This window comes from Streptopelia decaocto (assembly GCF_964273445.1).
Source record: "Streptopelia decaocto genome assembly, chromosome: Z".
Classification (NCBI taxonomy): domain Eukaryota; kingdom Metazoa; phylum Chordata; class Aves; order Columbiformes; family Columbidae; genus Streptopelia; species Streptopelia decaocto.
Window position 1 is genome coordinate 60987722 of NC_138657.1, and position 25084 is coordinate 61012805.

The 25084-nt window shown below is 46.0% G+C and overlaps 1 protein-coding gene across 2 annotated transcripts; it reads left to right on the forward strand.

Annotated features, from left to right (window-relative positions):
* Positions 1-899: 899 nt before the first annotated feature.
* GDNF (glial cell derived neurotrophic factor) lies at positions 900-22379 on the forward strand. 2 transcript variants are annotated; one of them, XM_082074979.1, is made up of 3 exons: positions 900-1039; positions 2416-2613; positions 19514-22379. In XM_082074979.1, the coding sequence occupies exons 2-3, from the start codon at positions 2442-2444 to the stop codon at positions 19996-19998; spliced, it is 657 nt and encodes a 218-aa protein (XP_081931105.1). In that variant the 5' UTR covers positions 900-1039; positions 2416-2441; the 3' UTR covers positions 19999-22379. The 2 variants fall into 2 exon arrangements, with proteins under 2 accessions (XP_081931105.1, XP_081931106.1); XM_082074980.1 differs by having other exon boundaries at positions 2416-2514.
* The last annotated feature ends 2705 nt before the right edge of the window (positions 22380-25084 follow it).

A 25084-nucleotide genomic window follows, 5' to 3' on the forward strand; every position in this document is an offset into this window, starting at 1 on the left:
AGCGTGTGTTTGGGTCTGAAAGCGAATCAGCGGAGGGCGCGTCACTGCCAAAGGGCCCTATAAATCCATCTGCGGCGCCGAGTCGCCCTGGCAAAACCCCCGCGTCCGCGCGTCCGGCTCCGCGCTCCCCTCCGCCCCGCGGGTGCGGCGCCCCCCGTGCCTCGCCCTGCCCCGCGCCCCCACCCGCCCAGCCCCGCCGGCGCCCGGGGAGCCGGGCGCGCCCAGGCCCAGCCGGGGCAACCAGAACGGGCGCTCCCCGGCACCGGCCCGGCCTCCCGCCGTTCCCGCCACGCTCCCCGCTTGGATCTAAGCCTTCGCCGCGACGGGACCCCCGATCTGGAGGAGGAAGCCTCGCTACTGCTGCTGCTGCTACCGGCTCTACAAATCCCGGCGCCGGCCTCTGATTATCCCAGCAGGCTGAGAGGGGTTGGGTTGTGGTTTTTTTTCCTTTTTATTTCGTTGTTGTTTTTTTTTTTGTTTTTTTTTTTTTTCCACCGCTCCCCTCCTCAGCTGGGTGGGCTTTTTTTCTTTCTTTTTTTTTCTTCCTTCCCGCCGTTGCGTGCGTGTCCGAGCAGTGCGCGGCTCCCCGCGGTGCTGGACCAGCTGGCGTTACAGGAGCCCTGATGTCTTCATCTGACTCCCCGCAGTTGTTGATGGAGTGTCTTTCTCAGATTTCCAGGCAGGGTCCCAAGAGCAGCACCCAGAGCCAGCTCCCACTGCCAGGCGGCGCTCCCCGCGCCTCGGGCCGCTCCCGCCGCTGCTGAGCGCGGCTCCGGGGCCGGAGACCCCCGCGGCGCTGCTCTTGCCGCGGCCACAGCACCTGCGGCGGGGGAGGCCGCTGGCGCTTGTGCTGGCGGGTCCCCTCTGCCTCCATCCAGGTTGCAACCTTGTTCCCCCTTCTCCATACGTCTCCCTCACCTCGCGCAAAGAGGATCCCGACGGTCGGACCCCGACCTGGCCCACATGCATCGCCCGGCCGGCAGCTGCTCGGCTCCCCGGCGTTAATGTCCATCTCGGGTCCGACGAGACCAGCTCGCAGGTGAGGGTGAGGCGGGGGCCGCGACGGGGCGGGCGGGCCGGGTCGGGCACCCTCCCTGGGAGCACAGGGCCGCCCTGCAGCCCACCAGAGCCGGCGAGGTGCGAAGGCAGCGGCCGGCGAGGAAGGCGCGCATCGGGCGGCGGGCGCTTCCCGAACCCCGCTGCGGGAACCGGGGCCGCCGCGGGGCCCCCCGGCGGGGCAGCACCCCCAGCCGGACACTGCCCAGTGCCGCCGTCCGGTCCGGTCTGAACCGGGCTGGGGGCAGCTGTCATCCCTGGGCGGCGGGCATCGGGTGCGTGCCGTGACTGGCTGCGGGCGGGGCGGCCAGAGAGCGAGGGGCAGAGAAGAAAAAGGGAAAGGGAAGGGAAAAGGAGAAGGAAAGGGAAAGGAGAGAGGAGAAAGAAAGGGAAATGAGAAAAGAGGAGCAGGAAAATAAAGAAAATGAAAAGTAGAGGGGGAGAACGAAACAAAGAGAAGGAGTGGGAAACAAGCGGCAAACGAAGAGGAAATGGAAAGAAAAAGGATAGGAAAATTAAGAGAAAGGGAGATGGAAACAAAGGTGAAAGGGAAAAGAAGAAACAAAAAGGAAGGACAAGGGAAATATTGAAACAAGGAGAAAGGGAAATGAGAAGAGAAGGGGGAAGAGAAAGGGACAGGGGAAAGGAAAAGGAAGGGAACCAAAGAGGATAGGGAAAGGTGACAAGTAAAGAGGAAAGTGAAGAGAGAAAACAAAAAAAAAAAAAAAAAAAAGAGGGAAAGGAAAAAGGACTGGAAGGGGGATGGGAAAGGGGAAAGAGAAGAAGAAAATATGGAGGGGAAAAAGGAAAGAGAAAAAGGGAAAGGGAAAAGGAGAAGAGAAGGGGAAAGGAGAAGGGAAAAGGAAGTTTGCCTGTAGCATGACAAATCTGCGCAGCCCCGCACCCCAGATGAGCCCTGTCAACCCTGGCCCAGACCAGGGACAGGTGCCCTGGCGCCACTCGGGCACTGGGGAAGGACAAGCACAAGGTGACCTGTCTGCCAGCACAGAGACGTGGTCACACCCCTACATCCCTAGGCTCAGGCTCCTGGGACCTGCCTACCCACATCCCTCAAAGCAGCTGTGTTGCACACAGAGTGACCAAAGGCCACTCTCTGCCTCCCTGTCCCACACTGCCCACTGGGGAGAGCCCACCTCACTTGCTCTGAGAGGCAATAGCGATGAGAGGCTGAGCTGGGCACAGGTTGTTTCTCCCTGCACTGTCCCTAGACCTGGCCAGGGTGGACCAGACTGATCTGCGTTGTGACACTGTCCAGCTTTGTCTCAGGGGTGGCAGGGAGGGGGCAGGTCTGGGGGAGCACAGCAGCTGGGGGCTAACCTTGCCTCTCCTCTCTGCCAGGGGCCTGTGTTGGAAGGAAATCTAAGATGAAGTTATGGGATGTTGTGGCTGTCTGTGTGGTGCTGCTCAACACGGTCTCCACCTTGCCCCTGCCGACTGGTAAGATGCCTCCCAAGGGGTCCCCTTCAGTGGTAGAGGGGCCTGAAGACGATCTCTCCCCCATCAGCCTGCTGCATCCCTATGCTGTGCACAGTGACTGTAAGAAACATTCCCCTTTCTAGCCACTGCTGTCTGTCTTGCTAAACCTGCTCCCCTTTGCCCAGACATCAGGGTGAGGAAAGGACCTCCCCACTTTCTGCTCTCACTTCTCTCCCAGGCAGGGTCACTGACTCCGGTCTGACTCCAGCAGCTCCAAATCAAGTCATCCTCCAAAGCTTGGAGTTGGCAATTGCAAAGTCAATGTCCCTTGTTTCCCACACCTTCAGACTTTCTTTCCTGGCAGTCGTAAGATCCTTTTGGATTAAAAACCCGGAGAGATGGGAAAGTTAATTGCATGCAGAGGAGCTGGGAGGAGGATAAGGTACCTGCATCTTGCAGTGCAGGCACTGAAACTCCTTCCCCACTGCTTCAGCCTCCTCTCCCTGCTGAGACCTGCCAATGCAATTATTCACTGTCTGTAGTGGGCGCCAGTCCCAATGGAGATTGGGCTCCATGATGGGAGGCACTGTACACATTCTGGAGTGCTGCTGAGTTTCATTAAATCCTCCTTGGATCCTGATCCCAACATCAGTTTGTCCGCATGGAAATTTACAGAAGAGTAGCAGTGGCAGGGTTAGGAGCCTGATGCAGAACAATCCACATGAACCAGCTCACAGTAAGACAGCTTACCATCCAAATGACAGATAATAATAATACCTCGCTAATAATAGGTCTCCTACAATAGCAGATACAGGATTTTCACAGCGGTATGTGAACGTATGCTAACTCTGGTGGCTTTTTAAAGTGAGAGTTAATATGACTCATTAAGAAGAGACAAAATAGTCACATGAATTGTAAAGATGTTCACTTAGCGAAGGCAGAGACAAAGCTCAGAGGTTTCTCCCTTTGCCCTTGCTCAGCCCTCTCTCTTTAGGTCATTGCAGGATGCAGACAGTATCCAATAGTTGGGATTCATTTTTATCTCCTTATCTGGAGGCATGTCCTTTCCCTGCGCCTGCCGTGCCTTCAGCCACGGACAGCCCCGCTCTTGTTTCTCTGTGAGCTGTGCGGAGGCACCAAGCAGGGAATCATGTGCCGTGACTCCGCTTTCATCCCCTCCCCAAGACCCATCTCCTGTCTGTCCCCACACACACAGATGTATATCCTTCCCCATTTAGTCTTCTCTCCTTCCTTTTCTTGCTTGTGTTTCCACCCTTGCTGAAATCTTTCCTGGCTGCTGCCCCCGCCTGTCCCAGTCCAGGCTCCTGCCACTCACAGACCTGCAACCCCTGATGTCCTTTCAACCCCTCTGTGTAGGGAGGTCAGCCAAAAGTGCTTCCTCCCAGGGCTCCAGCCTGCCAGGGCTGCAGGGCTGTCACGTCTTCTTCTCCATGGTTAGCTGTGTGGTGGGCTAGGTACCATCCTATGAAAGGCAGTGATCAGCTTTGCAGGCCGCTGTCCTGGTCTCTCCGCATGGGCTTGCTGCAGTGCAAGTGGCAATGAGAGCATTAGAGGGAAAGTGGCATCAGTCAGTTTGCAGCTCTTGCAGAAGCTACAGGGTGGAAGGACATTAATGCTTCATCTTTACAGCATGATAATATTTGTGGAATGCCAGCTTTCATATTGAAACTTACTTCTGGGAATATGGTTCCTGGTGAGTTGGTTTCTCCACAGCAGCTTGAGGGGATGGGCAGGACTTGCAGTCTTGTCTGTTCTAGTGTCCAAAACTTCTCATCATTTCCTCCTGTTTTTCCTGTGGATTGGTAAACAAGAAGTGGGAAGAAAGATGACCTGTGTTTTACCTGAGCTGTGGTAGTATCAACAGACAGCCTCTTCCAGAAATCTGTTTCCAGGGCACAGATATAGGCTTTGCCAAGCAGAGCTGCGTTGCAGGTTATTGCCCAGAACAGTCATTTGAGAAAGGGCTGTGTTTGGTCTTGATCTCATAACCCTGCAGATCATGAATAAACAGGCTTGGCTGCAAAGGAAAAGCAAGCTGTACTGTTCTTCACAACAGATATCGGGGAAAACCCAGGGAGTTCCTGTGGTATTTGGATGTCAGCAGTTTACATATCACCGGTGCCCAGAAGTCAGAAACTCTTCTTTCTGCTACATTGCCAAGTCAGATGAGTCAGGGGAGACCTGCAGAAAGGTCTCCCTGCAAGAGAGAGTGAAATGCTTTGATTCACTTTTACGTTGTTTTTAATTGATTTAAAAGTCTGTAGTGTCTGGAGAGCAGTCTGCAAACACAGAGCCCATGAGGCTGATCCTATCTGGGCAAATCGCTGCCTTCCCACTGCAGCAGCAATTTGCTAAGAGTCACCACCATCAGTGTTGTTATGTTTGTTTCTTTTCACTTTCCATTTGGTGGCACATAATCATCAACACACGTAAAACATAGGATGATGTACACAAGAGGAGTCATGTCTACACCACATAGACTTCCCTCTTCTCTTTGAGGTTTTTCTTAGAAGCAGAGGGCAGTGTGGCATGAGCATGCAGGCATGCTTGCAGCTCTCTGGTTCATCTGCTGGTGGACCTGCCATGTATTAATATCGCTGTGGATACTGTTGGTCTGCTGCTTCGCTAAGTACCTTTGTAGGAGGCAGCTCACAAAGCAGTGTGAGTGCCATCATCCGCATGGACTCATCTGTGTAGGGCAGTGTGTAGGCTTAGCAGGACGGGGTGCTGTGTGTGTTCGAAGAGGGGTGCACTACTCTCCCCTAAAGCAATCCCCATGCAGGCTGAGTGGGGAGTAGGAGTTGTGCTCCAAGGTGTGCATTGCTTTTACTCCAGGGAGGTCAGGTCTCCCATACACCATTTGCAGTGGGTGATTGTAGAGTTGTGAGATCAAGTCCTGCTCCTAAGGCCAAGTCAAACACCCAGCTGGAGTACTGATCTGTTTTCCAAGGCCCTTGACACCTTTTAATGTTCTCATTTGATAGGATTGCTTTCTCTGCAAAGTGCTCTGAGGTCACCTGGTGCTACCTCATCCCTTTCAGATTAGCTCAAAACCTTCCTTCATTGCAGCCGACAGGCAAGGTCCTAACCTCCTAGGCTGATCAGGTGTAATGTGCTGACCTTTGCTGTTCAGGGCAGTAACGAGAGATGGTAAAGGATGTTGGCAATTGCAGTCTCCTGCATTTTTTACTGGCCTGGCGGCTGGGGTGAGGGTAGCCTCCATAAGTGCAGTGCATTTCAGATTAATTCAATGTTTGTAAGTGTTGAAGCATCAGTGTTCATGGGACATCTTATTTCATACAAAGAAGAGTAGCTGCAGAGTTTGCAAGGTTAGAAAATCCTTTCTTTGTTTCCTTCATGCTACAGTTTGCTGGGGGAAGGACAAAATTAGCTTAAATAGCACCTGTGAATAGAACAAATATAAACCAAATTATTATAAACTAAATATGAAGTCAGCAGCTTCAGAAGCATGACAGTGCAGAGGGAGCCAAACACTTAGTTTGACTTATATGCAGTTCCCAGCAAATACATTTGTAACTGTTGCTGCTGTATGGTCAAAATCAACATGTACATGGGGACTGGAATTTCTTCAGATCCAAGCTATGTTATATAGTCTCTTAATCCAGTGAGCACCTTTAGTAAGAACTAGTGGTAAGCATGTAGAATTAAATGAAAAATTTCACTGTGGGGTTTTCCCTCCTAATAGGAGGAAAAGGTGTTGTTTTGCATTATAACGTCTGAGTTACTCTATTGCCATTGGATGGTCATTTGACGTTGGAGCTCCTTTGGTATGTTTGTTATGCTGTAACACACGGTGGTACATGTGCATTATACGTCTGTGAAAAATTCTTCATAACTCTACTAAGGGGTATTTAATGTTAAGTTGCTGCATTTAGCTGCAACATTATCAATAATATGGAAAGTATCTCAAATAAATGGTGATATTGTAGGGCTCTTTAAGGCAAAATCAGTATTAAATTATACTTCCAGCTACATTTCCTTCCTTACAATATTTATTAGGCACATTTAGTGTTACAAACCAGAACTCTCATGCTTCTGTCCAGGCTTTCCTGCTCAACACACCTATGGTGTGGCATATGTGCTTTAGTATAAGACGTCGAGAAGCTACAGAGGAAACCGGTTCATGCACTGTAAATCCAATGCATGGGACAGGTATTTGCCACACCGAGCAGGTGCCACACTGCATCATTTGATCTGTGTGTATCCAGTACAGCTGGTGCATCCACCCAGTGTCACACCAAGTGTGCCTGTGCCCCTGGGCCAGCATATATTTAGTCAAGTTTGTTTGCATGGGCACACCCAGGTTATCTAGGCATTTAGAAATCTCAGTCATTCAAGTTCACCCATTCATGGGCAAATTTCTAGAAAAAGAAAGAACAGGACACATCCAATTAAGGCCAGATGCATGTTGCCCTAGAAGCCAATTTCTCCGCAGTCTCAGGTATAACTACTGAATATACTCCTGTGAAGGGTATTCTGGGCCTTAAGGGGAAAAGGACTTAAATGCAAGATAATATGGTTTTATTGTCATTTTAAGAGTTATCCTTTGTTTAAAGGTTTATGTCTTTGCTGCTTTTCAATTTAGGGACCTCAGAAATTTCCCAGTGGAAGTGTGGCTACTTTCAGATGTTTTTCAGGTGTGAGTTGCTAGATAACATACCTGAACATGCTCTTCTTGGTGACCTTTCATAGGCCTCTTCACTATACTTTAGAAATACTTCTGTTCAGGGTCTACAGATGACAAGCTGCAAAACCCTTCTTTTGTAAGGCTGAAGAATTCAGCTGTGTAGTGACTATTGATGAATTGATGGAGGAGGCATTATCCTCCTGCAGAAGAGGATCTGCAGATTGATATGTCGTGATGTCTTTGCAAATTCTGAGTGTAAATTTGTAAATGTTCCTGATTAAGACTGCATAAAGTAGGTTTAAAATATTTGAAGTTACAGAGGCTGAGGGAAGCCATTGGGGTTATTGAGTCCCATCCCCCATAACTGCAGATGATATGGGATGGATCATAGAATAGAATAGTTTGGATTGGAATGGACCTTTAAAGGTCATCTAGACCAACCCCCCTGCAATGGACAGGGACATCTTCAACCAGATCAGGTTGCTCAGAGCCCCCTCCAGCCTGGCCTTGAATGTCTTCAGGGATGGGGCATCGACCACCTCTCTGGGCAATGGTTCCAGTGTTTCACCACCCTCACTGTAAAAAATTTATTCCTCATGTCTAGCCTGAAACTCCTCTCCTTTAGTTTAAAATCATTACCCCTTGTCCTGTCTCAACAGGCCCTGCTAAAAAGTCTGCCCCAATCTTTCTTATAGGGCCCTTTTAAGCACTGAAAGGCTGCAGTCAGATCTTCTCAAAGCCTTCTCTTCTCCAGGTTAAACAACCCCCAACTGTCTCAGCCTGTCCTTGTAGGAGAGGTGTTCCAACCCTCTGATCATTTTTGTGGCCCTCCTCTGGACCCACTCCAACAGGTCCATGTCTTTCCAAGTGCAAATATCCAATCTTTGTACCCTGTGCACACTATCAAGCAACTGCAACTTAAAACTTGTAGTATACAGGCCAAACCCCACATAACTACACTTGTGGATTCTCATACTTATGAGGTAATAAGTTAAGGGCAAGTAATAAATTAATAAGTGAGGAATAATAAATATTGCATTATAGCCATGTTCAGGATCATCAGACATCTAAATAGGCCACTGCCGCATTAGTGCTGGTGGACACTGCAGAATGGTAATTTTTGACAACTGAAAGATTTCAATGTTTCTTGGAAGTCCAGTCCTGATTACAAAGAGAAGAAAGGAAGTGGAATTGATTTTTTTTGTTTGAGACAGGTACAAATGAAGAATTGAGACACAAAATATACATTAGAGTATGACTGGGTTTAAGATCAAGGACATAAAATTAATTATGTGAGGCATTTCAAATATCAGCATTCTTTTTAAGGAATAAAACCACATTGTATGACTTAGCAGATATTTAGGTTGTGTGTGTTGGTACAGCACTTGAGCTGAAACCTGCAGGTACATGTCTTTGAAGTCAGTGGGACCTGTACAAATGCTTTAATGATTATTGGACAGGAATAATTTTCAGAAGAACTAAACACTGAAACCAAAATATTTGCTTTCCTGTGTTGGGGCCAGACATTGATACAGCAGTATACCAAAACTTCTCAAGTGGCCATGTTTTCAGAGGTACGTTGGTCATGTCCCCTTTAACTAAAAAGCTACATACAAACACCTGGATGATCTTCGCTCCCATCCCAAGCACATAAGATTTCATTGGCAAAACCAGCAATTACTCAGGAGAATTCTGACAGGGAGGTGAGGATCCAGCATAGCAGCTGGCAAGGAGCTTGCTCTTCTGAGCACACGCCAGTGCTGTCTGGCAGGCCGTGGTCCACGCATCCCAACATGAGACCTTCTGCAGCAGAGCACGTAGCACCTGCACTAGAGCCAGGGACTGATTGTTATAATAATAGTAGCATTTTCCAAGCTGCAATGTTAATCTTTTTATATCATTCCCATTGTAAACACATTGAAATGCCATGGTTTTGCCCAGATGGCTCTGCTTTGCTGCCTCTGGGGAAGAGAGTGGGACAGCATCCCTTCCTGCTGCTTTGCTGCCTGTGCTTGTTCCTTGGGAACACCCCTAAAACCCAACAGGAGATGTACTGTAAGAGCACAGGGAGCCCAGGAACAGTTGCTGTTATTTGTTTAGGACTGCTCTTCCTATTCAGTGAGCTGGGACTAAGGTGGGGCTAGTGACCGATGTGGGGTTTTACTCATGTCGCGTGAGGGCTGGGCTGGATCATGTCTGCACCAGGATTGCTAAAGAGACTTTATTTTTAATACCAACAGTATTTCCTCCTTTAAAGTCTCAATGCCTTGCCTGTTAGCTGGCTGCATGCCTTCTTGCTAATAGGGGTCACAGGTTTCAGGTACCACTCATACATACTCATTTGAGGCTCTATAGGGTTGGGACAAAACCAAATATTAAACATAAACCCAGATTTTACTGGGAAGCTGGATATTTACTCAGCATGGTATGGATTTGAAGTGGTACAAGGTCTTAGTGAGAAGGCAACAGGCAGGTATGTGTGTCACCCAGGTTTGGCTCCTGCTCCACCACTGCCTTCAGGGAGAGCACTGCCGCTTCTTCTTTTTTCCCCTTTTACAGTCTTTATGCCATAACTTTTTGAGATGCAGAGACTGCTTTTTGGGTGCTTGAGTGCCCACACAGCCTTGTACAAAAAGGCCCTGGTGCCAATGGGTGCTGGCAGCTGCTGCGGGAGCTGCCACAAAACCTCAAGAGCAACCACCGAAAAGCCATCCGCTCCACACCCCTCAGTAGGAGTAACAAGCCTTTTCTTGCTTCTGAATAGTCTGTGGATGTGGTGTCCTATTGCCCAAATGATACTCTGGAATGGTGACAATGATGTAGTTAGATTTAATGCACCTCCTGGAGCAAAACAAGCCAAGAGGTCCTGTGAAGCTGTGATCAAATTTACACAGTACCTCCTTTTTTTAAAATAAGTTGCCTCAGAAGAACAGGGGAGGAGTTTAAATGTATTTGTAGATTGCATGTTAGGTGACATCTATTTGCCTCCATTGGAGACTTGAGAGAGGGCAAGAGGAAGCAGCAAGAACAAAACAGCTGGATATAGCAGGCTATTAAAAGAAAAATTGAGACACTCTCAAATAGTTGAAGCTGTGTCCAAAGGAAGGAGATATAGGCTCATAAATGCTGGTGGATTAAATACAAAGATATAATAAGGCCAGCCAAAGAAAGCTTTAGGTATAACTTGCAAAAGCAAACCCAGCTAACACATTCCTCTTCAGTTACATTAGGACCAGTGAGCTTTCAGGGAGTCCTTACAGACAGTAATCTGTCCAGGTATAGAAGTGTGTTAAGAGTGAAGTGCTGTGGGACTTTCTCTTACTGGATGTGGTTGGGGAAAACCCTGGGACGTATTCTTTTATAACTCTGAAGCCCTCACAGGCTTGAATTTACTTATTGGTGAAAAGGTGGTGAACAGCAGATGCTGATGAGCTGGTGTTTCCAAGCTCTGAATCAGAGGTAGGACCACATCCTCTTGCTGCTCCTTTGCTGCCTGACTACCAGATGAGACCCTTTGCCTACCCCAGAGAGGCCAGAGGAGCAGCTTGGCCCTGAGTGCCAGCCCAAAGTCAGGCAGGATCTTCCTTTACTTCACCAGGTTTATCTGACTTTGCTGTTTTCCCCTGCTCTCAGGAAATTCCCTCAGCTGGCAGCAATTAGCATGGTCCTGTTATTCCTTCTCTTTATTCTGGTGGGAACCGGCATTTCATACCTGCAACAAAGCAGGCAAAGGATGTGAGGGGAAGCACGGCCAAGCATGGCAGTGTGAAATACAAAGTACTTCGCAGATTTGCGGTTAGGACCAACACATGGGAAGCGGCAAGGTTAACTAGTGAGCTACAAACTCAAAACTCAGCCACTCTTTTGGAGCAAACACATCAAGGAGGTTAACCCTGTGCCTTTTTTCCAGTGCTTCCTTATTGTACCTGATCAGTGTGAGTGGCCCTGGAGCCATCCTCCAGGGTACTTAACTCTTTATCTTGATGAGGGACAAGTGACAAGGATGAGAGGCACTATTTCTGAGGGCTTCCTGAGTCGGAGGGGGGGACACAGCATGTCCTTGAGAGCTGGTGCGGCAGGGAATGAGGTAGTGAACCTCACTGAATACAGTGAATACAGTGAACTGTATTAAACATTTAAAAACGAGCTGACCATGATGTGTTTGTTGTTCCATTTCCTAATGGACAGAACTGACTGGTTTCCATTTCACTCTTAGCCTCACGGATCTTCATGGAAGGCATGAAAGCAAAGTCATGCCTTAGAGAATAATTAGTTTAAATCCTGAAAACCTTTCAGCCTAACTATTTTTAACACCAGCATTTGCTTTGATGCCTGCATGATAGGCAGCTTTGTTTTACATGAAAAATATTTCAGCAGAATGATCACCACATTAGTAATTTTAACCTCACTAAAGTTGCATTTCCACAAACACATTACTCCAAGGGTCTCTTGAAGTATGTGTTCATGGTGTGAGATGAAGGGATTCTGTGTTCGGAGGGGCCATGTCCACTATAATAAGTACCTGAAAACACTACTGCAAAGCAAGCTAAACACAAAATTAGTTAATTAATTAATTGTATCCCAGATTAATCTTCATAAGCAACAAAAAAAAAGAGGGTGATTGACTGCAGTCACTGTCAGAGACACTTTAGTTGTCTATTTCCCACTAGCAAATGATCTGAGAAGAAACATCTTTGTGAGTATAACTTTGGAGGAAACTTAAAACATAATGAGGAAGTTAAAATGTTTTACTTGTGAGGGGCCTATATTAAAGTACCAGAACTGTTTTTGAAAAAGGACCATTTGATCCCAACACAGATGTAGATCTGAATTTTCTAAATAATGCTTACCATTATAATGAGCTGGCTTACCCCCCTGAACTTTATACTTTAAACTAGAGTCTGAATGCTGCTGTTTGAACTTTTCTAATCAAAAGACAACTGTGCTTAAAGGAAATATCCTGGTAATTTTATTAAATGTTTGACCTGATATTTTGATGCTATACACTGCCACAAAAGCATGCATAAAAGCTACAATATAAAGCAAAAATCTAATTTTATAATTTTTAGTATACCTTATGTGATTACATTTTCCTGAGATCAGTATGGAAAAGTATTCCACGAAGTACAAACAGTTTGAGATAATGTAAAACGTCAAGTTTAATGAGATTAAAAATAAAAAGGAAACCCACTTATGTAAATTATTATTTTCCAATTAATAGAATTTAAGTTTTTCTTGTAAACCATAATAGACAGCATGGTCAGAAGATCAGAATAGACTGTAGTTAGCCTTTTAAATCATAACCAGGCACCAAAATGAGTAACTGGATTTTTTTCTCAAAAGCTGAAGATCCATCTGTTCCCACTGAAATCAATTTGTGATCAGGTACAAACTGAGGGTTTCTTGCTCTACCATGCTGGGTTACTTCCACTGTGGGGGAATATTTGGCTTTAAAGTAAATCTGTTGCTATTGAAATCAAAGGAATAGTTTTATAAAATGTAACTGTGATCACATTTGAACAGATAGAAATAAATCGGCCATTTTTCCTTAATGGAGATAGTTTTCTTGAGAATGTGATGAGTTTAGACCTGTTTTATGTAGAAGTCTATCTGAAAACTGTATAAGCGCAGGCATCGGATCCTGGTCCTGCTGGCACATGGTGTCTCTAATTAATTGGCAGTGCAAAGGCAGGCTCTGGGGGCTTTGCAGCAGAGAAGATGCCCAGAGGAAGGCACATTTCCTTGTGTGCCTGAAGCACAGCTCCGAGGTGGCTTTCTGCAGAGGCCAGTGGGGAGCACCACAGGTGTTCAGCTGCAGGATCCCGCACCCATATGTGCTGCCAGCTTCTGCAGTGCCCAGGGGACAGGGACTGTGCTCAGGGGTGGGCAGGTCAAAGCTTCAGGTTCCAGAGAGCAGCAGTGAGGTGAAAATTTCAGTTTGCATTCAAGAGGGGTGTTCCTAACCCAAGAGGTTGGGTCAAAACTGTGATCTGAGTGTACCCTAAGGCTTCAGAAAGCAAGCGAACAGCATTCAAACTGCAAGCAGAAATGCATATATTTGTTTGGGTTTTTTTTTTTTTGGTTTGTGTGGGGTTTTTTTGTTTGTTTTGTATGGGTTTTTTTTTTTGGTTCTGTTTTAAATGAGTCTCATTTCTTGTTTTTTTGCTTGACTCCTGAAGTTCTGGACATCTGCTGTTCACAAACTCTGCCCTCAGCCTCGTCACTCTTCTAGATTCCCATGTGCACCAGTCCTGTGATGTTTTGTTCTTCTTTGCTTTTTAAATTCATTTTCTGGTCATGTGAGAAACTCCCAACAGAGGAAAAGGCCTGGTTCAGCTGGACGTGGGAGACAGAAAGTGCCCAGAGGCAGACTGGCACATGGGATGCCATCCATAGCTCCAACTGGTGATAACACCAGCGCTAGAAAGCGGACTCATTTTCTGGTTGCCACCAGAGGAAAAGGCTCTGCCTGTTCATGGCTGGGTAGTCAGGTTCTTGGCACAGCACTGACAGGGGGAGCACAGAAGGGAGCTGCAGAAGGACAAGATAGGTGGGAGCAGGACACACGTACCCCACGCAGGTGGGGTGCTAGGCAAAGGCGATGCAAAAATGTATGCACGTGCCCACATGCAGCCTGCCTTCAAGGGATTTCTCTGGGGAGCTGCATGGTCAGGACTCAGCTTTCAGAAACGTGACATAAAACCCAAACAAAACCTTCTGACTCTGTTTCAGTCTTGTGAGCGTTCATGGCACTATAGTCTTAAGTGGCAGGGCTCAGCCCATTGCACTGCCTCAGTGGGGTCTGTGAGCCTTTTCATCATGCTGTGCACAAGATACAAAGAGGCTTCATATTCCCTGAGGGAGGATTTTACATTTCCAGGACATATGGTGCTTTCCCCTGGGAAACACCTGCTTTGAGGTGCATAACGTGTGAGCCAATCTTCACTAACCTATACTGAGCACATGCTGTTGTGGGATGTCCCATCCTGTTCCATCCCCTCCTGTCCTATCCTAAGAGGCTTTGGATTTTTAAATTCTAATTCCTTCACACCTTGGGACCAGGGACTACTGCTCAGAGAACTTTACTGCTTTTATTGCTGTAGTATCTGGGCATTTTCTGCTGGCACTCTGTACAGCATGACAGGCATCTGTCATGTGTTTGTTGTCTCAGCTTTTCCACCAGATGGCAAGTGTTGTCAGTAAACTAGTTTGTTTTGAAAAAATATGGGTGTGTATAAGTGTGTGTATAATTAGATGTATTTGTATGTGTGTATGTGTGAATACATATATACACATGTGAAAACTGTGTATGTTACACGAAGGGATAATAATATATGCTTCTCCCAGGGGTGTGAAATCCCCATGGAAAGATCTGCCTGCTGCAGAGTCAAGGCACACGGCCCATGCAGTATTAGAGAAGCAAAGCTGCCAGGCTGTTGACCAACATTCTGAGACGGCAAACATTTTCTAAACTGTGTTGGAGACAGACGGGTAACTAAGTACCCCTCAATTGAGTGGCTTTATTCAGGTTACAAAACAGCCCTTGATGCCAAGGCAGCCCCTATGAGTCCAGTGGTGTTCCCTGGCCACACAGCTCAGGTCAGCACGCCCTTCATCCCCAACAGCACTTACCACAGTGGAGAGACCAAACAAGTGCTCAGCATGTGGTGGCTGAGGTGCGGAGAAGCCTTGGCATCCCTGGAGCACATCTACCGACTGGCCATCAAGATGGGTTGGCCCTTCTGTCAGTCTTCTCCACCTTCCCTTCTGTCCACTAGGCTTTTATAGTCTTTAGTCCTTGGTCAGTGATTATTGCTTATTCATGTGTGATGTCTGGTTGTAGCTTCCTCAGCACTTACCTCTAGTGCCTTGTTTCAGCCCATCATGCGTGGTCCTAATGCTGGCATTTCCAGTTGGTTGATCAGTGTCCTACTTCAGGGTTTTTTTTGCACCATTTTCTTTCAGTCTCTCAGGTTTCGCACCCATACTTATTGGGCAGCTGAACATCCCTACTGAGTCGTGACTGGCACCTTGGCATTGGCTGCTCAGTCAACTCTGACTTCATTTCTGGCTATCAAGGTTTCCTTCAGACTCCTGTGAGCCACTCCTAGTGACTGTTTGTAGTCATGCTGATGACTATGCTTCATTAAGCAGCAGAAAATGAGCACCCAGCCACATCCTATCAGTATGAGCCCCATTGCTTGGGTCCATGGTTCAGTGGCTGCTGGGTCCAGCTGTGCTGGTTGCAGTATTGAGAGCACAGACCCATGCTGCCGAGTTTGTGTTGAAACTTGGCTTTGTGGGATTGTATAATAATTCATAGTCATACAAGAATTGGAGGTGTTCCTCAAACAGTGCTAAACTGTGGAAGCAAACTTGGGCTACATTGACAGTCCAGTTGGAAGCTGGCAAAAAGAACATTGTTGCATTGACCATGACTGGTTGGGGGCTCCACAAGCAGAGGGTGTTGTTGCTTACAGCAACTTGCAAGGACTCAGAATAGCCCAGTAATGGAGCTGCCATTGTGTTGATGAGGCGTAGCTACACAGCCACGTAACAGCATGCGTAGTTGTAGGTGGGCAGATGCCGACCAGGGTCAATAGGTCCAGCACATTTTCTTGAGGAGGCCTCTGTGCCCAGTGTTCCCAGTTGTTCTCTAATATCACCCATGTGCCTTGTGTCTGCTCCAGTGATGTAACCTCCAAATACCAGGAGTCACTGCAGCAGTCCTATTAACAGATTTGGATATCTGCTTGGGATATTTTCCAGTTCCCTGGGCTGAAGGGGAAGTCCACCCTTGGAACAGAAAATTGGCATTCATCTTACTCATAGTGCTGGCATCCCTCCCAATAAGTGTCCCAAGTGCCTGATGTTGCAATAAGGGATGAGCTGAGCAGGGATCCCCAGCTCCATTAGACCTTTCAGCCATGCACACCTCATCCCAGGTTACAGCTTGGAACACTTCTTGCATGGCTTGTATTGGAGCCCCAGTGAGATTAGCAGGATCAGTCATGCTGCCAATTACCCCGTTTTGTGGTTGCAGCAAGTCCATGGGTGTAGATAAGGCTTCTCTAGTTGGATATGCAGTTGGCTTGAATACTTGATCTACTTTTGCCCTACTGCTTCTACCGTCTGCAATGCTGACACCCCATACCTACATTAGCAGCACTGCACAGAGCTCCTCTGTGGTGGTTTTCCCCAACCTTAAATATCACAGGCCACTTGCAGTGCAGAAGGCTTTCAGCAGCATTAGCTCCCTTGGTGCACTTGGAGTAATGATCACACATGGACCAGGATGGATGTCAGTGTGGGCTCTGAGCAGTGACGCAGCCTACAACATGGGCCTTTTCTCCTCTTTATCTACCCTCCAGAGCATATTTGGATTGGCTTGGGCAGACCAGTGCTTGAGCCCTTTAACTGTCTGATTAATATTTAACCAAAGTAGACCCCTTCATATAGCACTGTCACAGGGGTAGGTGGTATTTTTACACCCAAATTGCAAGCAGTTTAAAAATTACGTGCTTAGTTGGGTTGTTATCTCTTCAGGTAATCCACAGTTTTGTTTCTCCCTTCTTAGGTGGGGGACACTTACTTCCCTCACTGCACTGGCAGCATACCAGGCTTGCGATAAGTATGAGGCTGAAGGTTGCCAGCAATAATCTCCACATATAGGTTGGGTCTCCCTGTAACAATCTCCCTGCCCCTTTCTGATAGATGACCACTGCATGAATTTCGTTAGACCCGAGTATGCTTCCCTGACAATTGTATTTCACTTTCCATAGCCAATATCTCACTGCATCATACTGTTGCTACAGGGGTTGGGCCAGCAGTATGAGACAGAGGTGTGGACTGGGCTAGTCACAGTAGTATGAGAGGGGTAATTTGAGAGGGGAGAATGGCACAGCTAGAGCTGCCTCCTCAGGGCCACATCCTTCCCTTATTGGGTTATAAACTAAGAAACCTACTTTCTGTGCAAGAAACCTAGAAGGCACCCAAGTCCCATAGCAACAAATGCCTCCAGCCAAACTCCTCTCCATCTGTATCTGTGCTATGGCCAAGCTTGTACTTGACGAATGGGGGCTATGACAGTTCCTTGGGGGTCATCTTGCTTAACTGAGTCTAGCAAAGTGTCTACCCCATTGCCTTGACCCAGACCTTACTCAGTAGGGCAGTATTTGCAGGGTGTAGGCACACCAGCCTGTCCTGCAAAAGAGTTTGGTGGTGCATGCAGTGTACACATCTATCCAAGATACCCACTCCAGTAGGTATGGCTCATACTGCATATTTTGGTACCTGCTACAGAGGTAATGATAGAGGAGTACAAGAAGAGTGCACTTACCATTGTTGTCACAGGAAAATGAAGCTTGGTGCAGGGTCTTGCCTTGTTCAGGTCTCATATAGCTGTGTAGACAGCAGCCATCCCTTCTTCATGTCTTTGGACAATTCCTGGTTTGCAAGATTGTTGCCTTTAGCATGGCTATCTGTAAAACACAATGTAATTCACTTTTCTCAGTCCCAAACTCTATAGGATCCTGCTTCCCATGTGCCACCTCATTATGTAAAGGTACAACATTTCTTGCCTTCATTACTCTTTTACCAGTCTATGCTATTTTGCTGGATGCATCTATGATAAACCATATACTTCTGATTCATCACTGTTTGTAATGAAGGGGGGCCTCTAGGATGTGACTGCTTCAGGGCGGGGTCTATGTTCCTCCTTAGGTGCAGATGGACTATGTTTCAGCACATTTTTGCACTGAGTTAAGATCCTGCTGCCCTCATCTCCTGTGTATTTGGTGCTTCTATTGAGAATATAAGTAATAGGAGGCAGCCTGGAGTCTTCCTGTCCACTGTGAACAGAGTCCATGCCACCACGTGTGGGCTGGGTACATGTGCTGCCTGGTCTCCCATCAGCGCTTCTGTGTGTTACTGTGCTCATCAGGGAAATGCGGCACTGAGCCTTGCCTAAGGATCTGTTCCTATTTCAGCACCTGACCTGGTGAGAGTCTTTGTGGCTTCATTGAGGTACCAGCCTCTGGCCAGGTCCACTCTGTTGGGTATCACCTTTCCCAATGTTTGCAGTTCCTGGGGTATTTCTAGGGCTCTTTCTGGAGGTGGAGCTCCTGTACGTGCAGGGCCAGGTGCATAACAGTGGTCTGTTACATGGGTGGGCACTTAGGACTTAAGCACAGAAAGAAGCATCTTCTTAGGTCTTACTGCAAAGGAAGGGAGTCCTAAAGTCTTGATTTTTGGCAAAATGAATGAGAAAAAAACCCTCAATACTGCATGGTAGTTTATGTGTTTAAAAGATAGTCATTAATAATACAACATAAGGGCACCTACACACAGGCTCCTGACAGCCTGACCCTCCATTAAATCACTGGATTCACTAGAGCAGGTAACAGTGAGGGATTTAGTCTGTGGGAAGTTTAAAGATTTAAAAACGTGATTTTTTCCAAATCATGCTGAACAGCTGAAATCTGAGAACATTTCAGAACATGTTCAATTTCACTCTCCTTGAAAAGTTTCATTCTACTCATATCAAAACATTTCATTGACTTGAAAACTTAATTTACTTGAATAATTTATCACTGTTATATATCAAGTGAAAAATGAAATAGGTATTTTAACTTCATAAAAAGAAAATGCATTAATAACATTTCCCTTGAAAATTAACATAATACTTATATTCTGACCTATTTCTACTCAGTCTAATCAGCATCTTGTGATACAAAATACTTTCATGAGAAATTTTTCAAAAGTTCTCATAATAATTATCTCCTAGAAGCCGTAAAAAAGCAGGCACTCAGACGGGAATAATAGCTTAGCCTGGTACCCCAGGAAATTCCTCTTTCTGTCCTTCCCGAAAACCTTATTGATAGGTGACTTTGGCAATACTAACCACTGCTGGTGTGAAAAGACGATAATTAACAATTATAATCACAAAATTGCTTTAAAGAAACCTCGTCCTTCTGCTGCTTTGCTGGGAATAGCCTGTATAACCTCTCTACAGTATCTTCACCCCCCATTAACAAATATTCATATCATGACATGCTTTTCCTTCCATCAATTTTAACAGGGTTCATTCAATATTGAAAGATATCCTGGAGTGCTACCAAGCATCAGCGGACTCCTACAGAGATACATACATATCTCATTTATTTTTCCCCAAATGAGTTTTCATGATGATCTAAACCATTCCAAATTCTCTCTGATTTCTGTGGGTCCAGGGTGTGCACTCTGAAGTGATGGGCAGAGCAGCTTGCATGCATCTAATGTTTTTGAGCCACAGATGGACAAATTTAATGACAACTGACATGTGACAAAGCCTTTTCTCTCTTTCCCAAACAGCTAATATGCCAGAGGACTATCCAGATCAGTTTGATGAGGTGGTGGACTTTATCCAAGCCACCATTAAAAGACTGAGGAGGTCGCCGGATAAACAGACTCCGATTTTTTCTAGGCGGGAGAGAAACCGGCAGAGTGCAGCCACAAACATAGAGAATTCCAGCAAAAAGGGAAGGAGGAATCAAAAGGGCAAAAATCGGGGATGTGTCTTAACAGAAATACACTTAAACGTGACTGACTTGGATTTGGGATATGAAACCAAAGAAGAGCTAATTTTCCGGTATTGCAGTGGATCTTGTGATGCAGCCGAAACCACGTATGACAAAATTTTAAAAAACCTAACCAGAAAGAAAAAACTAGTCACTGACAAAGTGAGGCAAGCTTGTTGCAGACCCACAGCCTTTGATGATGACCTGTCTTTTTTGGACGATAACCTGGTTTACCACATACTGAAAAAACATTCCGCAAAAAGGTGTGGCTGCGTCTGATGGCTGCAGGCCAGAGGCAGCTCCAGTTTTGCATTCCTGCTAAGGAGAGGGACCAAGGTTCCTGGGGATATGTCTGCTCAGAATGGAGAAAAAAGGACCAAGAACGCAGCATGAGGGGTCATGAGAACCTGGGGTGCATGAGGTGGCATAGGAGGATGGAGGCTTTTGACGTCCTACGGGAAAGTATGTAAAAGCTCAGGTGGAGATGCCGACAGCTGGATGGCATGCGTGCTCCCTGTCCCGTTTGACACAGTCCACCATCAGTGAGACTCAAATCCATGAGGAATGTGCTTAAAAACACAACCCTGCCATACCATGCTGTGTTGTAGTTATACCATCTGTGCCAGGAGGCTTAGCCAAGAAGTAGCTTAGGAGTACCTTACTCATCCCCTGTGCCCTCAGCTTTACTGAAAGATACATTGTGCTACTGCTTATTGCAGTGTGGTTCCTAGGCACTTAGGACATCTTGTAAACTATAACAAGATTAACTTCATAAGTAAGATGACATTGGGCAAATATCAAAATTCCCAGGTTCAAGTTCTCTAGGGCTGGTATCGTTGTGAAGCAAAACAGTTCCACTTACTGGTTAGGTTTGGTTATTTCCACCTCGTGTTTCTTCAAAACCAGTGTAGGATTTCATTCTTCTGCTACCTATGAAAACAAGTTGAGTTTTTAAGCACGTCTTCTTAGGATAATAAGAGAAATAACAAGCCCTGCCTACACAAAATGTGTTTATTTTGGTTTACAAAGGAGTAACGTCACTTGTGTAACTACATTTCTATTTGGTCATTGTGAGTGAGCAGAGACTACTTGATGCAATGCATCCATTCAGAGACATAAATATACAGAAGATATTTATTGCAATTAAGTTATTGTTATTTATTACAGTTCAGTAATGAGTCTCCTTTCCTTATTTATTGAAGTTTCTTTTCAAAGGTGCCAAAGTAGAAGGTGCTTGGAAGATATAGAGAGACAATGAAGTTGGGAACAACGGTCCATGATTTGATAGAAAGTGTTCACTTGAATGCAAAAAATCACTTACTTTACCTTTTTTTTTTCTTTTAAACAAAATCCTGATTATGTTCACAAAATATAGTGCTGAAGCCTGCAGCCCTTCCTCCGGTTCACTAATACTTTTGAAAATTACTGCAGTCATACATGTACAGGAGCAGCAATGGCTCTGGATGAGTGAGGGCCGCAGGACTTGGCTCAACATTAGCAATTTGTTAGAAAAACTAATTCTAGTCGTATTTTAAATGTAGCCACATATTTTTGTCACACGTTTTGCCAACTGACCTCATATAACTATGGACAAATGGAAAATAATCACATCTAGCTTTATAATTTCTTGTTATATTTATTTAAGCTTTTCCTTCCATATTTCCATATAGAAGCGGTTAAATCCCTCTTACTAGTTAGCTCTGGATTTAATATAGCCTGACGGTAAAAAATTGTGTTAAATAACCAACATGTTTTGTATAATTTGCTGAAATGTTACAGGATCATACCCATGCAGCAGAACAGTCTGAGTTTCCTTAGGATGAGGGAGGTTGTACAGCAAAGACAGCCGCTAATGCAAGCTCTCCTGGAGATTTTTTTTCCTGAAGGAGCACCATGCAGGTCACTAGACATACCTGACAACCAGTGAAGCATCAACTCCCACAAAAACAACAGGAAGAAAAAAAATCCCTGCTGAAAAACCAAAACCCAATGGTCTGACCTTTTATCTCATGCATGCAACGGCTCTTCATACTTATTTTGCCCTGGGCCTCACGGAGTGCCACAGAAGAAGGGTCTAGAGGTCAAAAAATTCCAGAACAGGCATAGAAAGATGTGCCAGGTGTATGAAATGTGATTTAGCCCCAACCTCCACTGCTTTCCTGGGCAGATGGAGGGCAGCCCCGGAGCCCACCCGCGAGGTCCATTCTCGCACTGCCATGGGGATATGTTACCCTCCACGCTGGGCAGGAGTGGTACAGCTGATACCATGACAGGTATCGGCATCATTTGGGCAGTAGAAGCTTGCTAAGCTGAGGGTCGGCTGGGCTGTTGGGCAGTTGACCAGGAGCAGTACTCAGAGGAGTGTTTTCACTTGCCCTGCTTGCAGAAAATTTGCCCCAAAGCATTTTCTGCACAGCTTGAAGAGTCTGCAACTAAAGCAAATCACTATGTTCAAAGTACAAAAGGGTAAAGTTTGTGATTTTTTTTTTCATTTTTTAGACCTTACTGAAGACAGGAGTGTGCTTCTCTGGAGTTTTTACTTCACCTGCAATTTATGTCTCAGTCATTTGTGTTAATCAACCAAAGTTCTCTACAGACTTTATTTTTGTACAATATTCATTTTATAACTTTTTACAAAATAAAACTCATTTCTATAGTTACCTGGTTGTTGCTTATGCTTCTTCCCCATTGTACCACTTCCAAGTTGCAGTATTGCCTGATTCCCAATCTGCATGGGGAAATGCTGAAGATTCAGCAAGTCCTCTATGCAGTGGAGCTTTCCTCTCCTGTCTCACCAGCGTCTTTAATGTGGATCAGAGATGTCTGTGCCTTCTTAGCAGAACGTAACATTAATGGACCACTCCAATAAATGACTCAAAAAACGCATAGTAAGCAGTGATGTAGTAATCAGCCCAATGGCAGGCTTGAAAGCCTGGTGTTACCCAAGGTGTCCCTTGCCTGTGTGGGGCTGCAGTGGCTTTGTGGTGGCCACATTTCCTGTGCTTGGAGTAGACTTTTTACTAGTAGACATTTTACTTTGCTAATTGAGGTATTACATCAATTGGACTAAAGTCCATCCACTTTAGCAGTCCTTTTCTCTTCATCTTTAAATAGGAAAACATGAGGAATTTTTTTTCCATCACCATCATGGAAAAGATGAGGGCAGGTTTTGTGGCTGTGGCCAGCAACATTTTCTCAACTGTTTTGTGTTAAGTGCTGCAGCTCCCATCGCAGAGCCAATAAATGCATGCAGACTTACAGGTTTTGACACTGGGCTCTGTACTCGTTGAAACTGCTATGAAGAGGAAGAGGGACCATCCGAGCAGTGAGCCAATGAGCAGGAGATCAAACGCTCTTTCTCTTAATGTACAGCATATGGATGCCTTGGTTTCATTTGTGCTGAGTGAGGCCATGCACGCAGCTCTAGCCCAGCCACTGGAATGCAAAGCAAAGCTCACAAGCACTGCTTTTGAAGCACACGGTATTGAAGGCATTCCTCCTTGCATGCCACCGCCTCTGCTCCTTGCAGCAGGAGCCCATCCACCATACACAAAGGCTGCTGATTGCATTCTGGTTGAATATGGCACTCATTGAGCGCTTGGCATGAAAATGATCTGCAGCTTCGTATTCAGCAGAGATTGTGCACTTTCCCAAGAGATGGAGGGAATGTCTATGTAAAACACAGCTGTGAGGTGCTCTGAAGATTAATCTCTGATCTTACAGACAAAACCTCCTGTCTCCTCTTGCGTGGATGGGGGTGTAAAAGGCCAAGACTGAAGTCTTGCTTGGCCTTTGAATCAAAGGCTTGGAGTGGGGCACATAGTAGCTGGCAGGAGCAGGTTTTCTTGCATGGAGCTGTTTCACCCTTCTTCCCCAACTTTCTTCCTGGTGAGGATAATACTGGAGAGAGCAGATGTGGTTTTGCTGTGGCAACCTCAGGCTCACCACTGCTGGGCTGGTATCTTCAGCCTCATTTTCTGGTTAAAGAAAGGCTTGTAGTATTTCCCTGACATCTTGCACATGTTAAACCAGCTTGGAATCTTCAGCTGGCAGGTTGTGTACAAGATACCAAAAAATAATTAAACTTTTCTTTGTCACTAGATAGTGCCAGCGCTGGGACAGACATTATGTTGCTGCTTGAATAGCAAGGACAGCACTACCCTGGGTCCCTTCTGGAAGGAGAAGACCTGTCCCAAGTTAGTTAAGTTTTTTACAAGGCAGATGATGGACCAAACCTCATAATTATTTACACTTAGTACTAAAATCAAGAGAGGCAAGTGCTTCTCAACATCTTGATAAGGATTTTCTTTTTTTTAATTTTGCATTGGGTCTTGTTGCCTCAGTTATCATTGTGCTGTCAGACAAGAAGGGCTGATTAGAGACTCGGAAAATATTCTGACCACTCAAGACAAAAACAGATATTTTGCAGGAGGCCATATTTAGGGGTGCAACTTAGAAGTCTGGCCCTCAGAGCGTTCCCTCCAGCAGAAAGGTTTGCAGCCATATACATCCCACAGGCAGTGTCATCCACAGGCAGGGCATGAAGACAAAAATTGTAATAACATCAGGTCCATCTGCAAGCTCTCCATGTGCTCCATCCCACAGCTGTCTGGTTGTGCTGGTTTCAGTGCAGAGAGAACGAAGTAGGCAAAACTGTGTTTGATTTTGGTTTGTTTCACCTCTGGCTGCAAAAGGGGAGAAAGGCCAAAGGCAGCCAGTGCCTTGGTCTGGAACAGCACAGGAGGAGACCAGCAACAGCCTCGCTCCTTGCAATCTGGATGGCTAACCAAAAATACAGAGGAAAATATCAGGATGAAGAAAACAAATGGAGCTGACACATTGTATAAATAGGTCTTCAAATGTCATGCATGGCTGGAACAAAGATGTTTTGTTCCAAAGCAAGAGACAGCTTGAAATGGCTCAGTAATACACATTGAGAGGTTTGCTTATTTGGAACAGAGCTCTTCTAATGAAAAGGTTAATTGTGTTGCAATGGAAAAGAAAAAAGGCAAAGCAGAGGCCAGGCATGCACTCCTCACCCTAGCAAAATTTCCCATTGGCTTGAAATGAAGATTTTCTATAGCAAACATCACAGGACTGAACTACTAACGTTACAATAAATTATACAGTAGGTATATTCACGGGTCAATAAAAATAGCTACACAAACCATATATTCTATCAGTATTAGTCCCAGTAGCTTTCAGGCAAACTGAAGCAGCAGCCAGTGAGAGGAACACAGTGGTGAGCTCAGCCTGAGGCCAGGAGGTTTCCTTGGGCCAGCATGAAGCACCAGTGCTTGACGTCACCACTGGGACATCTTCACTTGCCATTGGCTTTTTCACTTTGAAACTGTGGCATTTTGTT